Raw genomic sequence first — 16,936 nt, forward strand, 5'->3', positions numbered from 1 at the left:
GTATATGTGACTGGTTTTATGAACACTTAGACACTCAATTACATCTCGGCTGTCCAGCAAAATCACCTGACTTGAACCCCATTGAAAATTTGTGCGGCATGTTGGAACAACGAGTAAAGCGCCAAAATCAGCATTCTCACAATTTGGTGAATTTGCGCGATCAAATCCTCAACGAGGGGCTTAAACTGGATTCGACGTACTTGCAAAACCTTGTAGGCTCACTTCCTAACCAAATCCAGGTGGTCATCAATTCTAAAGGTGGTGTTACACGCTATTAAATGATCTTTTTCATGATTTCTCTAAGGGTGACTAATTTTTTGTTCGGTGAACTTATCATGGATCCAAGGGTTTTCAGTCGAAAAAAAAAGTTTTAAGTCAGGTGAATGTTAGGTGAAAAGTTTGAAAATGAAATATGTTTTTACGTGGATTAATGAAAAATGACAGCTCAAATTTAAAAAAGGAAAGAAATGAGGTAAAATAAACAAAACAGAATAGTTTAACTTGTAGGTTTGCAAAATGCAAATGCATATGGTTCCAACATATATTTTTTAATTATTTGACTATTACTTTAGCAGTAGAGCGTCATCCGTTGGAGAAAATGCCAACTATTTTTTCATCGGAAGCTTAGGCTTTATAATCTTAATAAAATATAATTGAAGTTTCAATAAAATTGGTTTAGTAGTACTAGAGGAAGAAACTCTTAGTGAAGTTAAATTGAATCTAAACTTCCCGCATGAAAAATGTTTTAAGTTGTCTAACACTAAGGAAAAATCAATTACAAAGGAAATAAGAAAGAAAAGGCGGATTAAAAAGAGGTAGCTTTAATGTTTGAGTTTTTTTTTTTTTTTTTTTAGATACGAACTTAATTTTTGAACGGAACACGACTTTTATTTCAGAGTCAAATATCCTCCTTACACGTTTTCAAAACGAGCATAATATATTTTTTTAAATTTTAAACAAACTACATTTGATTAATATATTTTTGTGCTTGTAATGTATTTTGTCTGATGTTTAATCCCTATTTTATCTTTTTTTTGTAATTTTGTATATATATATATATATATATATATATATATATATATATATATATATATATATATATATATATATATATATATATATATATATATATATATATATATATATATATATATATATATATATATATATATATATATACAGTGGTGGCCAAAAGCGTACAATATCTGTATTACAAAAAAAGTAATGCTACGTAAGATCTATCTTAGATTTGCATTTTTTTAAAGTGATACTTACACAATCAATACTTAGAAGGATAACCCTTAATTTTTAAGACAGCTTCACAGCGTATTTTCATCGAGTGAACGAGTGTTTGGAGTTCATCTTTCGTAATCACATGGTGCCAAGAATCAATTATAGCTTCACTTAGTTGTCTTTTATTGGATGGACGTTTTTTTCGTACAAAAATTCTCAAACGTCGCCACAAATTTTCAATTGGATTGAGATCAGGGCTGTTTCCTGGCCATGGTAATATATCTATGCTTTTAATTTGAAGCCATGCTTTGCATACTTTTGCTGTGTGGCATGGAGCTAAATCCTGCTGAAAAATAAATGGTGCGTTGTTGGAGAAGAGATCCCTGATGGAAGGCATCAATTTTGGTTTCAGGGCAGTTTCGATGTATTTTTTCGATGTTTTTTTAACTATGTTTATGAACGGAAATAATGTGTTAATTACGTAAAGTTTGAAGGCTAATAACCAGAAAAAGTATGACTTATTTTTACAAAGAGAAAGATGCAAAGTTATCATATCTTTGCTTGCGATCTCCGAGATCTGTGGACACAGTGACGTCATGAGGAGGGAAATCGTAGCTTCAGCTCTAAGAGCGGAGTGAACTAGCCCTTCTATTCTCTGTAGCCCTGAACAATGCTACGTTAAGAGCATATTTATAAAAATAAAGGAGGACACTTAGCGAATTTTTTGTAACTTTTTCCAATGAGAAATACGTTTCAAACTTTTTCAGATTACAAGCGGTTAATTTTTCAAAAATACCTATAGATGAGAAGAATATAAAACTAAAAAAAAAATTACGAAGCTTTTATTTAGTCTAAACTATGCGATGTTAAAGGATATATATATATATATATATATATATATATATATATATATATATATATATATATATATATATATATATATATATATATATATATATATATATATATATATATATATATATATATATATATATATATATATATATATATATATATATATATATATATATATATATGCTTAACATAATGGAGGACATTGCACGAATTTTTTTGTAATTATTTGCAATGAGGAATTCATTTGAAACTTGTTTCAAATTACATGCGTCAATTTTTTCCAATATATCCATAGTTGTAAAGAAGTAAATATCCAAAATTTTAAGAAGCATTTGTTTTGTCCAAACCATGTTACATAAATAGGTTGAACTCTCCGCCATATTGAGGAAGTGGGATGTAGCACTCATCCTATAGACAAGAGGTTATCAATCGAAAGTGGTATGAGGGCTCAACCCGTACTACCATAGTAAGAGAGGTCATCAACCCTGAATATGTGATGTAGTTTCCCCTTTTACGGAAATGCAGCGTTAAAACAACAGTATGTTAAAAGACATTATTAATCTCAAATATGTACAAACACAAATTCGATGAAAAGAGAAAAAAAAACATGATTTATTAACAGTTTTGTATCTTCTCGAAATAGCGACTACTAACAACGATCATAGATACACAGAAAGCAATATAATATTAGTTAACATCGCCGAGTGAAACTGGCCTTTTCACACCCTTTCTTTTAGGAAATAAGATAATTTCGGTAATATTCCTAACGGCATATGCTTCTTTCTTGTAAGTTTGTTATAAATTTGAAAGACACTGTTTAAGAAACTCCAACGCTAAAAACCTACTAGACCTTAATGAACGCGTTTGGCAAAACATTAATATAGATGCGTTTAAATATAAAATGGATTGGAATGAAATGAATACAAATAAGGTGCTTGCTGTTTAAATAAAGGAACACAAATCGAATATTTTTTATTGAACGAAAACTTCATTCTAAGTGTAATTTTAGTACACTCTAAAATTTTTGACAACTAGGCAAAAGTTAAAGTGCAGCAAAATAGTTCCAATCACTGACCTTAAAAATAATTTATGTCCTAAGGCGACCTAAAAATATAAAGATATGAACTTAAATGTAAAATCTACGTCAATTGACCTTAAATTAACAATATACTCGTAAAAGGTATGTTCAGTTCGACCCTTACGTTGTTTCAGATTCAAGCGATTAGTTTGTTGAATTAAGCTGAATGTTAAACGAGGCAATATTGTTTAATGTTTTCATCTGGAGAAAAGTGAGAGAGGACTTATTACTCAATGTAGAGAGAGCTTAAACAGCATGTTTTTTTTGGGAACTGGTTGAGTTTGAAGGCCTGTGTGTCTGTAGCTTGATTTTCTCACCATCATAGAAAAGATATTCTCCCCTTAATTGAGTTAGAAAGAGTTTATAATTACCATATAAATTAACAACGGTTAATTCTAAAAATTTTGCCGAAACTTGATACAATTACGGGTACTGGACTTTTTTCTTACAAAGGAAGCAGCTGACCGTATAAATTGACGGAAAACTTTCCAAATTTTACCGAAATTTTTTAGTGTTAAATAAGTATAGTAGTTTCGGAAATATAAATATTTAAAATCCGCTCATCAATTCTGAAATTTTTATTGTGTAACTTTAACTGTATATCTATTTACTCACTCCTTACTGAAGTTAAAATATCTTCAGAAAATTTCAAAGACCCCGAAGTATTTATTTGTTCAAGTTTCACTCGACTTAAAGACTTTATCGAGAATAAATTGGAGGCCACTGATAGTCACATTTTAGCAGGATTTTTTAGTATTTGTTTTCTTTCTGTTCAGAAGGGAATGCCTCCTGTAAACATAAAGTCCCTTTTGTCTCAAAGGATTTCTGCTATCTTCCAGACATACGATAAACTTAATCTTTCGATATAAATTTAGAAGAAAATTTCCTTTTTCCAGGCGAAATAGTTTAGTGTGTAACCATTTAACAGTCTTAGAAACTTTTATTTTCGTTGACTGTGTTGAATCGAAATGTTTTATCAAAGAATTCCTGACTTTAAAAATTTTTTAATTATCCTGGAAATGTATTAAGTGACCGAATTTTAAAATAACTATGGTTTTGTATTTTTTTTTAATTAAAAGATCGATAAATTAAATTTTCTTGAAATCTTTTTGGATACATTTAATTAAAGCTGTAATTACGGGTGTAAAGTCAGTTTACGTGCTTTGAACTTCCTTACAAAAAATATTCCTAACAAATTTAGAACTAGTAAGTAATACTTTTTTTAATACAATAAAAAAGTATTAATATTTTCTAAGAAAACTTTTAATCAGATAAGTTTTAAGAAAAGAATACTCTATAAAAATTGCAAGCAAATATTGAATATTTAAAAAATAACAATCATTTTATAAAATATTAAAATGAAGAAAAATTATTTCATGTAATATTTTTTGCAGATTTTTTATGCATACAATTTATTATGTTTAAAGTCAGATTTTATTTTTGCATACTATTTCTGGTGAACAGCTGGTCAGCCTTTTAGATACTTAGCAACTTTAAAAAAAACTCAAAATTTTAGTGGATTTGAAAGAAAAAAGTATCGTGATAAAGTAAAGATGCTTATCGAAGCTTTTTTGTGCAAGGAAAAAATTCAGTTTTATATTATCTAACGATCTTGCTGAAAAAAATCGTCTTGAAATTAAAATGTACAAGTAGCTCAAAAAATTAACTTTTCCAAAATTGCGTATTTGGCAAGTTTCTCTTTTTTCAGAAATAACTCATTAAAATCATTGATTAATTCGCAATTTTGCATGTTTTTATGAGTACAAACAATGTTGCCGTAAAAATTATTCAAGAAAATTAAATAACGAAAGTTTGTTTTTATCTTGCAACAAAGTGAGGTTTTTCTTAATACAAGTACCTTGTAATTTACCTTGTATTAATATTCTGTGTGATTTCCGGAATTTTTTTTAAATAATTAACAGATTTAAGAAAGGAGCAAAATATTTTATAACAACAAATTACTTCATATGACTAAAAAGCCTTAATAAAGTATCTAAATGATTTGCGAAGCAGCACTTTTGATTAAATGATAGTCAGCAAACCCAAAACAATTGATCTCATCTTTAAGACAAGAGATTATAGGTTCGCTTAAGTCAGAAGTTTTAGATTTCATAGTTGGATGTAGAATTTGCGCAGTATCGCGCAGTAGATTAGCATTTACGTAGCAATGATATATATATATATATATATATATATATATATATATATATATATATATATATATATATATATATATATATATATATATATATATATATATATATATATATATATATATATATATATATATATACATAAATGAGCAATGTAAGAATTGGTAACTCGGATTTCGAGAAGAAACGAAGAGAATATAACGATGTGATTTAAGTCAGATTTAATTGTGTTGTTTAATTAATTGTGAAACCTGTAAACAACCTCAAGCCTATGTGTCGTCTTGATTGACTTCTGAATAGAAAAATGCCCTGATTTACCTACAGTAACTGGTATTCAATAGTGAAAACAAGGATTTATGACAGAGGCAGTATTTTATATATTTCTAACAATGTTTTCAGTTACAAGAGTAAATTTTTTTTAGGATTGAAGTACACACTGTTCAAATGTTCATTCTGAAAGTACGAGGGAAAAAAACGTCAGCAGTCTTTTCATCCGATTAGCCCTAGAGTTAATGATTAATAACAACTTTTTACCTTTTATGGTTTTAAGATCATTTACAGCTGGTACAATAAAAAAAAACAGTGAATACAAAACTATACGGTTTTGCAACTGTTTGCAACTAACATAGTTTCCAAACCATAAACGTGAAACCTAAGCGGACATTGGAACTCAGTGAGTGATGTGACATTTGCTCACGAATGATAGTTTCATGTTCTGATAGTCTAAAGTCATCGATTGAAGAGTGAAAACACGAGAAACACTTCACGCATTGAAGGGATGGAAGAAATATTGTGGTACAGAAGCTGAGAGTCGATCTTCTATTGTACCGATCATGACATTTGTCGATTAGCCCTCGTTGTCGCAGTATGTACCCAGCTGCACTAGACAAAACAACATTTCATAAGGTGGGACTTGTTGGCGTGGATAGAGTTCAGGTTGTTTAACCGTATTGGGCAAAAATAATCAATAAACATTTTTCTGACAATTAACAGTTTGAATATAATCCTTTTTACAGTTATTTGACAGTTCTTATTAAATATGGTTGAACTGTAGACTAGGCTTCTGATTCCTAAATAAACAAGGAAAATTAAAACATTCTTCAAGTGATAAAATTCTCTTTATTGACAATTCTCGCAGCATGTTTTAGGATCTCTCAAGTCTCACAATTCAATTGATAATTTACTAAACTATTAATAATTTCAATAAACAAAGAGAAGTGCAAAAATTATTAAACATTAGTGGTCGCCATCGCCACTCCTGCAATGACGATGAGCACTGTTTGTTCTCTAATGGTAAAACGACAATGGTAAATTAACAATTAAATAATTTGCTATTTAACCATTTTACTGAGAAATTTAAAACAGTGTATGACTATACATTCGACAATTTGCATTTCATTGTTACTTTAAATTTACTTTTGCATTTAAATAATTTTTTTTTATTTAAAATAAATAATGATGTAAAAGACGTAATATTTTACTTAGGAATATTGTTCCTCAGCAACTTTATCTGAAATCGTCAAAATTTTGTTAATTACGTCTGTTTGAATTTCAACAAAAAATTGTAATAAAGTAGAGAACCAAGTTTGAAACTTATGCAATTGATAATAGTATTATTTTTACCTATCTTGTGCAGAAATGGATTATTATTGCTTGAATATTCAGGAATGTGAAAATTTAATCAGAGGAAAAATTTGCTTAGCAATCATATTTACTAAAGTAATTGACTAAATGCAGTAATTTATAATAGCTTTAGTATTTGATCGATAATATTTATACTCATTCTGATTTAAAAAGACCTTAAACTGTAGTTTGCATGTTATTGATTTGCTATTAGATGTTTCATTAGAATGAAAATAGAAATTTTAAATCTGCTTAAATTTATAGCCTTAAAAACAATCGAATTAAACTATTGACAGTGCAACAGCTGAGTCGCAATAATTGACTCAGAAGTTTTTAATAGCTTTCTAAGATGCTTAGATGTGTGATTAATTACTCACATCTGGTAAATAAATTGAGTTTGGCATAGTGGCATCGATTACTTGGTCTCTCTCTCCCCTTACCATGCTCATTAATGATCCGCATCTTAATGACTTTTTCTCACGTTAAACACTTCATGTTTTTTTTTCAGATTGCATTGAAGAAAGAACTTTAGTTTTCAGCTTAATTTTAAATTAGCATTTTAATTCTACCGTCGCTTCGTTATTAAGATGCTGTTTGTTTAGTTCGTAAACAATTAAGCTGATTTAAAAATTTTAAATGTTCAACTAATGAATGACATCAAATTTAAACTTTAAAAATATGTTCCCTAAATCCTTCATTTCATGATATTGATTTGGATTTTTCAAGTATTATAGGCATAAACTTCAAACCGACTGTGCCTTCCTTTGTGCTGATGGATTTTTACTTGTTTCTACAATGCATAATGTTACCTCTAGATTATATGCGTGATATTTGGGATAGTAACAATAATGCAATAAAAATAAAAGTGAAAAATTCATATTGTTTAAGTATTTTTTTCTTTCACTTATTTTGTTTAAGCATTTATTTTTACAATGTAGGACTAATTTTACTTATGGCAGTGGTAAGACTTTCAGGAAAAAAAAATATTTAAATGAAATAATAATATTATAATAATAATATAATAATAATAAAAATATTTAACGTGATTGTGTTTGGTTTGGTAAAATCAATATTTTGAACAATGAATTTTTCGCTCCTTATGAATTTGAATATAATTATTTTGAATCCAAAATGGAAGAGTTTCTATTGTGAAGGACGTGATATAAAGTAAACGTGATAAGTTTTTTTATACATGAGTCATTATTCAGTTCATTAAAAAGAAAACATGAATAAACTTGTTTTTGTACTTAATATTAAATTTGCATAATATCAAATATTTATTTATAAGAAAAATTTAACTAAACTATATTTACCAAAGTCTCATATTAAACTCAAACAGAAGGCTATAATTCAGATTACGTAATTTGTCGCCAAATGTCATTACAATCACTAAAGCCTTATTTTGATAAAGTTAAAGTGTGTTCTAAAGAAAATTATAACGAAGCTAATAATTATTTTTTATTCGTGGTTTGCATTTGGATAATAATGATCATAAAAGACAATACATTTGTTGTCTTTTTTAATGTGTTATAACATGGATAACATTTGCTGAAACATATTTCCGAAAGAAATTGTTTATATAACAACGCAATATTTTCAACGAAAAGAGAAACCTATATCAATGCTTTAATGTTAATCATAGGTATTCAAATCCATGTTTTTTTTAATTTAAAAAACACAATAAAACAAGATTTCTTTTAAGCAGGGACTACTTTTATTTCAAATATCACTATAATAACACTTATCTGTATTAATTGAGACAAATATATATATATATATATATATATATATATATATATATATATATATATATATATATATATATATATATATATATATATATATATATATATATATATATATATAATTATGAGACCTTAAAATGAGCTTCTTTTTCGCAACCTTAATTTCATTGCCTTAGTCCTTAATTTATTTTCATTCATACATAAATATGTAGTTCTTATTGACAAACTTGCTTTTTTTTATTAAGGAGTTTATCAATTTTCTCACAATTTCAGAAAGTTCCTTGTGCACCAGTTTTTTTTTTACTGTTATTAAAAATACGCCTTGTTAAATTCTAATTGCATTTAAACAACACAATATCATAATATTTCAATATCTTATCTCCGAATATTTTAATAATTGAGCAAAAATAATTGAACCTTGTTTTTTGAAGAAAAAAAATAGTGACAAAATGAAAATTTAAAGTTAGATACTTTAAATTTTTATTCGGTTAGCATAACCACTTAAATTCATTTAAGTGCTTATAAAAACTTGTTTTTATAAAATTTTAATTAAAAAAATTAAAAATCATTGGCGAAGAACTTTTTAATTATAAACAATTAAAAATCATACCTTTATCTACAACTTTAAATTTAATTATTATTTTTTTTTTAACTTTGTACCCAGATTTATACTAATGCTGCAAATATTCTGCTAAAACTTGAAAATGATCGAATAAAAATTGTACTTTTTTGTTCAGAACGACCGTGTGACTTAAAGGATATGAGCTACTGGGTAAAGAATAATAAAAAAAATCATTGAATGTCAACCAAATTTCAACAAGTTTAAGGATATTCTACCTTTAATTTATCCAAATTAAAATCATAAATAATATTTAGGGGATAAATATTGATCGATTTCTTTTCTTTTTGATAATTTAACTCTTTCCAAATTACACATTTTATTCAAAGAATATTTTAATCTGAAACTAATAAATACTAATTCATTTTTATCTTTATCAGCATAAAAACAAACTTGGTGCAATAGAAGCACAAACATATAGAAACCATAGCTTGACTTGCAAGAAGCATTGGACTGCCTCTAGGAAAAGCAAATTTCAGCCACGTTTGCGAACTCTATCAAATGAAATACGATTGTATATCTTATTTGTTGTGTACACAAAAGACATGTTCCTAGGGGATTTATCCTGGACAAATGAGATAACATTAAAAACAAAGAATGCAGTCATGTACTAGTGGTAAGATTTCCAGATCCGTGAAAACTAAAGGCTGGTGCACTCAAGTCCATAGGGAATTTTTCTGCTAGATGGTCCGTTTTGAGCTCTTTTAATCCGAATCTTAGTTAATAGACAAGGCAATCTATTTGCACAGTGTGTCTTTGTTTCTTTTGATATAATTCTCGTAGTAAATGTAAAGAAATGATTACACTTTTACTTTAAATCGAGAGTTATTTTGGTCCTGGTAAACTACTCCGATGTACAAACTAATTGAAAACGAAAACTCATATTATCTCTTCAATTAGTGGATGGCAAAAAATTATATTTTAATTAATGAGGAATAGCAAAAAGAAATCTCGAATTTTAGTTTTTTTTAATAATAAAACTGTGGACCTTTAAAATTAATCACAGTTCTTAACAGCACTATATTTTCTTTACATGTTATCTATTTTTTAAAAATAAGGTGCAATTTACTATGTAGTTTGATAGTTTACCAGTAATGTTGAAAGGGAATTGTTCAGTTCAAATGTTATTAAAGGAAAGTTTCAGAATGGGAGGGAGGAATGTGTATTAAAATGACTCTAAACTGCATACTGATTGCCTATTTTTTTCCAATAAAAATAGTTTATTCAAATCTATAGTAAATATGACATCGATGTACTGTTCAATTTGATATCCATTTCTTATTTCCTTTTCATAAATGCATGTGTGTAGCTTACTTCCACAGTGGCCGTTTGATTTACTTGCTTCAACAAACCCTCCAATGTATTCACTTGAAGTATTTCATGCTGAAACTTTTGTGGCCATTCTGAAAATATTCCTTTCGATTAGCCTGTAAACTATGAAGGGAGGAGCGAAATCTTGTTGCGAATTCGAATTGTGGATATCATTTATCATTACAGGCGTGTGACAAACATTTCTTTTTTTCTTTTTTTACAAAATGTGATGCATCTTTAATGATTTAACGATTTTACACGATCACTCAAAATGAATCAGCTCTATGCCCTCATTAATTATACTTTTTAATAAAGGCTTACTTTCTTTAATTCAAGTGCCATTAGTTTTAAATTATATAGTTTTGTTAACGCAAACTTAATAAATATACATTTTTAGATAAATTTATAAATACCAATTTGATTACTTATCCCTTACGTGCCATCGACTGTGATCCTTAAGTTAGCATCACATAGCGGATGAAAAATCCTGTAATAATTGTCTTATTTGATTAAATACAGTTGCAAACTAAGAAACTTTGATATTACTTCATAAATATTATTTAAGTGATTTTCAAATTTAAAATTCTAAATTGTTAATTTTTTAAATATGACAATTCACAAATATCATTATATATGTATTGATAGAACAAAACTAAAAGAGTAGTAGTAAAATATGTAAAAAGAGAATTGTATATTATTTGATATACCCATTTCTTGATAAATGAAAATAAAAGCATTGGCATGCATTTATGTCCAATTATTTAATACTTTTCTTTTACATATTTGTAAATTTTTCATTCTGTAAATAATATTTTTACTAAGTAACATGTTTGTTTCGAATAAAGTACATTTTTCTTTAAATTTTGAATAATTTCTTAGATAATGTTTTTACTTGCTTTAAATACGCGGTGCGTGTTAATAGAAACCCTTCTCAACACTGTATTCCCTACATAACATAAATTTAACATGTTTCCGGTTCTATCAAATTACCAAAAAAGTGCAATTTTTTTTTGGTGAAGTGCTTTGGTAATAATTTTTGGAGAAATTAACAATAAAATTTCTTTTATTACCATGGATTTTGGTAGTAAATGCAATAAAATTAGGTAATTTTAAGAACCTTAATACGTGGCATAAAAACTATTTGTTTCATTAAATTTTCTTCCCGGTTTTGTATTTTTACTAAATGTTTCGTGATAAGAACTACACTTTTGAAATCAAGAATTTCCGACTAACAGGTACCATTCAAACAAAAAAATGATCGCATGGTATTTTTAAATATCGAGTATTTTTTTTAACCAGAACTATGTTTATTTATATTTTTTTACTAGAAATTTCATTGCCCTACAGTAATTTTACAAGATTTTTTCCCTCCGTTTATATATATCAATATGTTTTCATTTAGTCATGTTTATAAATACAATAAAATACCATAGTTCGATTTTAGAAATGTTTAAATGAACTTTTTCGAGCTACAATATAACTGTTATAATTTTCAAGAATAATTCAACTTTCTCTAAATATCTTGCTTGTACTAAGTAATATTTTCAACAGTATAAATTTCCTTAAATAAAATTCCTTCGCACAACATAAATTTTTTTTTTAAAACAAAGTTTTCACAATCAGAAGCAATAGACGTCTTATTCGCTCTAAATTTTTATACTTTCTTTGACATGGATCGATGAGTGACTACAAATTATAATCTCTTAAAACAAAACAATATTTTTGAAACTGAATTCCTCTTCCAGAGGGATTCAATTTTGGAAATTGTACAACATACTTTGCGCAGTCTCTCACCATTTGGGAGGTGGACATAAAAGCACGTGCGCTTGCTGCATCCCCATTCGCTCATCGGATGCCATCGAACCATAGGAATGTATTCTTCAACATCACTCTTCCTCACTTCTCAAGTGAGAAGAGAAGTTACAAGTTAAGGGTGCAAGAAGAATTTCTCTTTCTTTTACTAAATTTCAGTTGCATCGTGACTTGAACAGCAGACTGTCTTAATAATAATAAACTTATTATCACAATATCAGAGGTTTTTTTATACGTTAAGAAACGAATTTGACTGAAAATAACGTGCAAATGTTTAGTATTAAAATGTTCCGTTTAGTGGTGAAGTTGAAATTTATATTTTTAGTCTGAAAACTAATATTTTATCTTGATCTGTACAATACTGAACTACAAAGAAAATGAAAGAAATCACACAGATTTGATTTCTCACTATGAGGATGCGTCTAACCTCACGTCACTATATTCTTCTTTATTTTGGTGTAGCTTTAATACATGGAATTTTACCTACTGGTAAGTTTATAATTTTCTTAAACATTTTTCAAGAAAATATGTCATTTATACATTCTTTGCCTTAGTCACTATTGTTTCACAGAAAAATAATTGTTGTGACAAAATATTTGATAAATAGCACTAATAGATAAAAAAAAGCGAAGAAAAATAAAAATGTATACCACTTATTTTCTAAATAAAGTAAACTTGAATGTTCTCATATAATAATAAAATCTTGTCATAAAGCGGAATTAAAATTTTAAAGAAATGTATAGTATAAAAATAGCATGATTTATCCTTTAAAAAAGCGATTAACATGTTTTTTTACAAGATAAATTAGTCATACAATATGGCCCTATTTGAAAATTTCATATCCTTTGTTAAGAAATATTCAAAAAGTCTTAAGCCAAGTGTGTACAACAGCAATCCCCTGGAAAACTGTAATAGAATGGTGAAATTTAGAAGAAAAACAAATAAGATAATTCATGCAAAAACGAATTATAGTTATAATAAATCATGAAAATATTTTTATAATGAAACTATTTTTGAATAATGATTTACATATTAAATTATATGAATGAACATTAAATATTTATAATTCAGTAAATATTTACTATTTAATAAAAGTTAAAATAAAAATCTAAACAAATGTCTGAGGAAAATGAATATTTTTATTAAATAATGAAAAAAAAAACTATTGTTTACCTTTGATATACAATAGTTATTAGTTATTTTAAAAATGTCGTACTTAATTTTTTTTAATTATTAAATCCAAATAAAGTGATTATTAAAGTCAAATGAAAATTTTTTAAGATTAAAAGCAAATTATCTTTTCATCTAATTTTTATTGCTAATACTTTTCCTAAATATTAATACTTTCTTTTCTCTTTTAGCATTGATAATTTTTTATCTTTCCTAGACATGTTCATTAAATTGTTGCAGTTTCTAATAATTTATAAAAAAAATTATAAACCATTTTGAAAATAGTTATACTTCAAAATAATTTGAGTTAAAATTCTTTTAAAAGCATTATTTATATAATGCGTTTTGAAAGTTGTTAATAATTTTTTTTAATATTTTAACCATCATATTAAAGTTTTTCATAATAACTATGACTTTGTATCGGTTATATAATATTTATAAGTTTTATTTTGTACGAGAAACAAGAATGTTAGTATGAATGATTCTAATGTAATTATAATGTTAGTACGAGAGAAGAATATACGTGGATTAAGTAAATTTTACCAAATAAGTGGTTTTCATGTATTTATGACAAAGTTATCATATATTAAGACATTTACCTAATTACGCCAAAAATTATAAAACAAAATTTTATTGTTTAGTCTACCAAAAGCAGGATCATAGAACTTTGTAAAAAATATTAAGTTTTTTGGTGTTCCCTTAGAACCAGATTCCCATAGAACATGTTAATACAACATGTTATTTTCCCATAGAACATGTTAATTTTATCTTATTGCACTCTAGACCATTCTATTCTTATAAAGAACCTAAATGTTTCTGCTTGCTGCAGAAATAGATCAATGAGTTCGCATTTTGTTTAAAATTATATTAATTTGATCTGTGTTTTAATATCCCTGTAAAATATTATTTTTAAGCGATTGATTTAAATTAATATAAAAACTAAAACTGCAGTTTTTTTCTACGTTCTACGCTACTAAATATATTTTTTTATATATTTTAGAATTTAATTGAAAAAAGAAAACTTTGAACAAATTACACTTCTAAGTTTCAAATTAAATTACTTTTTTAGTAAAGTTTAATAATTTTTCCTGGTTTAGTCAATTTTCAAATTTGAAATTTCAACTAGACATAACTGGTAGTATATCCATTTTACTTTTAATGGAATTTTAAGGAAACTATTTTTGATTTTCATCTTAAATTCATTCCAAATATTTGTTCACAATATAATGCTTACATATAAATATTTAGAATTATAATATTTTTTTTCGTTTAACAGCCAGACTGTTAGTATTTCAAGATTTCAGGCTTGGGACTGCATCTAACTGATTTTACTCAAATTATATATATACATATATATATATATATATATATATATATATATATATATATATATATATATATATATATATATAATTCAATCGATGGTTATTTTATGTGTTAGTATCTTTCAGAAGTTTTCTCGGTTGAGAGCTTTTTCCAATATAAAACCTCGATTGTTTGTATTTTAATATATTAAGCTTTGAACATCAAAACATTAGTTTTAGTCACAGTAGAACTTTTTGATTACTTTCCAGAGCTTAAAATTATGTTTTTGCTGCTGAGTGCTATTTATCTCAATACAACACCCTGACAGTTTGTATTTCATAATAAAGGACTTGGAACAACAAGACTTTGATTTTAGCCGAAATGTATTATTTTGTAGAAGTTCAAATAAGAAAACATATGCATAAATAATGAATTGTTTGTATTTTTGAAATTTTTTTCTTGGTAATACTTTTTTAGTATATATATATATATATATATATATATATATATATATATATATATATATATATATATATATATATATATATATATATATATATATATATATATATATATATATATATATATATATATATATATATATATATATATATATATATATATATAAACTCATTTGTTGTTTCACATGTGATTATTTTTCAAAGGTTTTTCTGCTCAGATCTGTATTTTCTTGCGCAAGCAAACACAGGTCTTAATGCATTTTGTAACAGTTTATGCATATTGTAAAAAGATGAATAGTAAATTTTTAACAAATATTTCTACACTTTTATAGTGTTATCAATGTTATATTGTTAATTGTTCGATTTGTGACCTTAATAGTGTTTAATTGAATCACGTTTATAACAGTTCTTAACCCATATTTTACCACATTTAATATCTGTCCGTCCAATTAACCTTCAAGTTTACGGTGAAGAACTTTGTTTACCCTTACGGTTTTGGATCCGGTTGCAACTAGGCTAAAAAACAATTTATTACAAAACTATACTGTAATTTAACCATTTACAACTAGCATTGTTTTAAAACCACAAAAAAAGAAATTGATCAGGACCTTAGAGCTTGGTTATGGTTGAGTTGTGTTTTATCAAATGAATCGTTTAATGTGGTTTAATTAGTGTATTTGATTGTTACCCCTATCGTATTCTATCGTATTCTAATAGTTCAAATTCATAAATTGGAGAGAGCAGACGGAATGTCGGAAACATAGTGAACATAGTGTGTGTGTGTGTGTGTGTGATGGAATGTAGAGTTGAACGGATTGGAGAAAATTTATGGCAACAGTACTGAGACTCGAACCCTTGTTCTGTGGTCCATGAGTTTGAAAGATCAGCCCTCTCGGCAATTTATGTACTCAACTGCAAGGAACTAAGTGGCATCATTATGTGAGCCTGTTAAGACGGTAAAATTCTGGTTGTTAAACATTATTAGGCAAACGCAATTAATGAACGGATTTTCACACTGTTAACAGTTTGAATATCATCTCATTCATGTCTATTTGACAGTTCTGTATAAATATGGTAAAATAACAATTATAGTTATATTGGTATTTAATAAATTATCTTAATACCCTATTTTATCATTTCTAACAATGTATTGTTTGATTGTCTTAACTGGAGCTGAACCATGGTTAAAATCAACTAAGTAGTAGATTTGTAGCAGATTTGCACTTCATTAGTCAATGTTAACATTCAGTTTTAAAAATATTTTTATTGAAAAAAATTTGCTAAAAAATGTAGTTCTTTAATCCTTATTGAATAACTTTGAAATAGTAAGATTATAAATAGTTTCCAGATTTATAATTTCCTTTACTCTCTGCTGCAATCTCTCTTTTAAATGTACAACTTTACTCAAGATTATGTTTTTTTTTAACAGAAAATGCACCGCATGGAATTACTGAGTATAGAAAAATACATACAAAAAATATAATGGAAAAAATTACCTTCCAGATTAATTAATTGTAAAACTTCTAGAAATTGGTGTTTAGAATAGATGATAAATTTAATGCTCAATGCTG

At 26.8% G+C, this 16,936-nt stretch overlaps 1 protein-coding gene across 1 annotated transcript in view; it reads left to right on the plus strand.

Annotated features, from left to right (window-relative positions):
- Positions 1–12,460: 12,460 nt before the first annotated feature.
- LOC139425621 (neurotrimin-like) overlaps positions 12,461–16,936 on the plus strand; it is a 64,741-nt gene continuing 60,265 nt past the window's right edge. Inside the window, exon 1 of the mRNA XM_087169224.1 lies at positions 12,461–12,918. Coding sequence (XP_087025350.1) covers positions 12,840–12,918 — 79 coding nt within the window. The 5' untranslated portion in view covers positions 12,461–12,839. The remainder of the gene's footprint in view (positions 12,919–16,936) is intronic.

The sequence above is a fragment of the Parasteatoda tepidariorum genome, chromosome 8, assembly GCF_982258835.1.
Source record: "Parasteatoda tepidariorum strain Cologne lab strain chromosome 8, Ptep-v5.0, whole genome shotgun sequence".
NCBI lineage: Eukaryota > Metazoa > Arthropoda > Arachnida > Araneae > Theridiidae > Parasteatoda > Parasteatoda tepidariorum.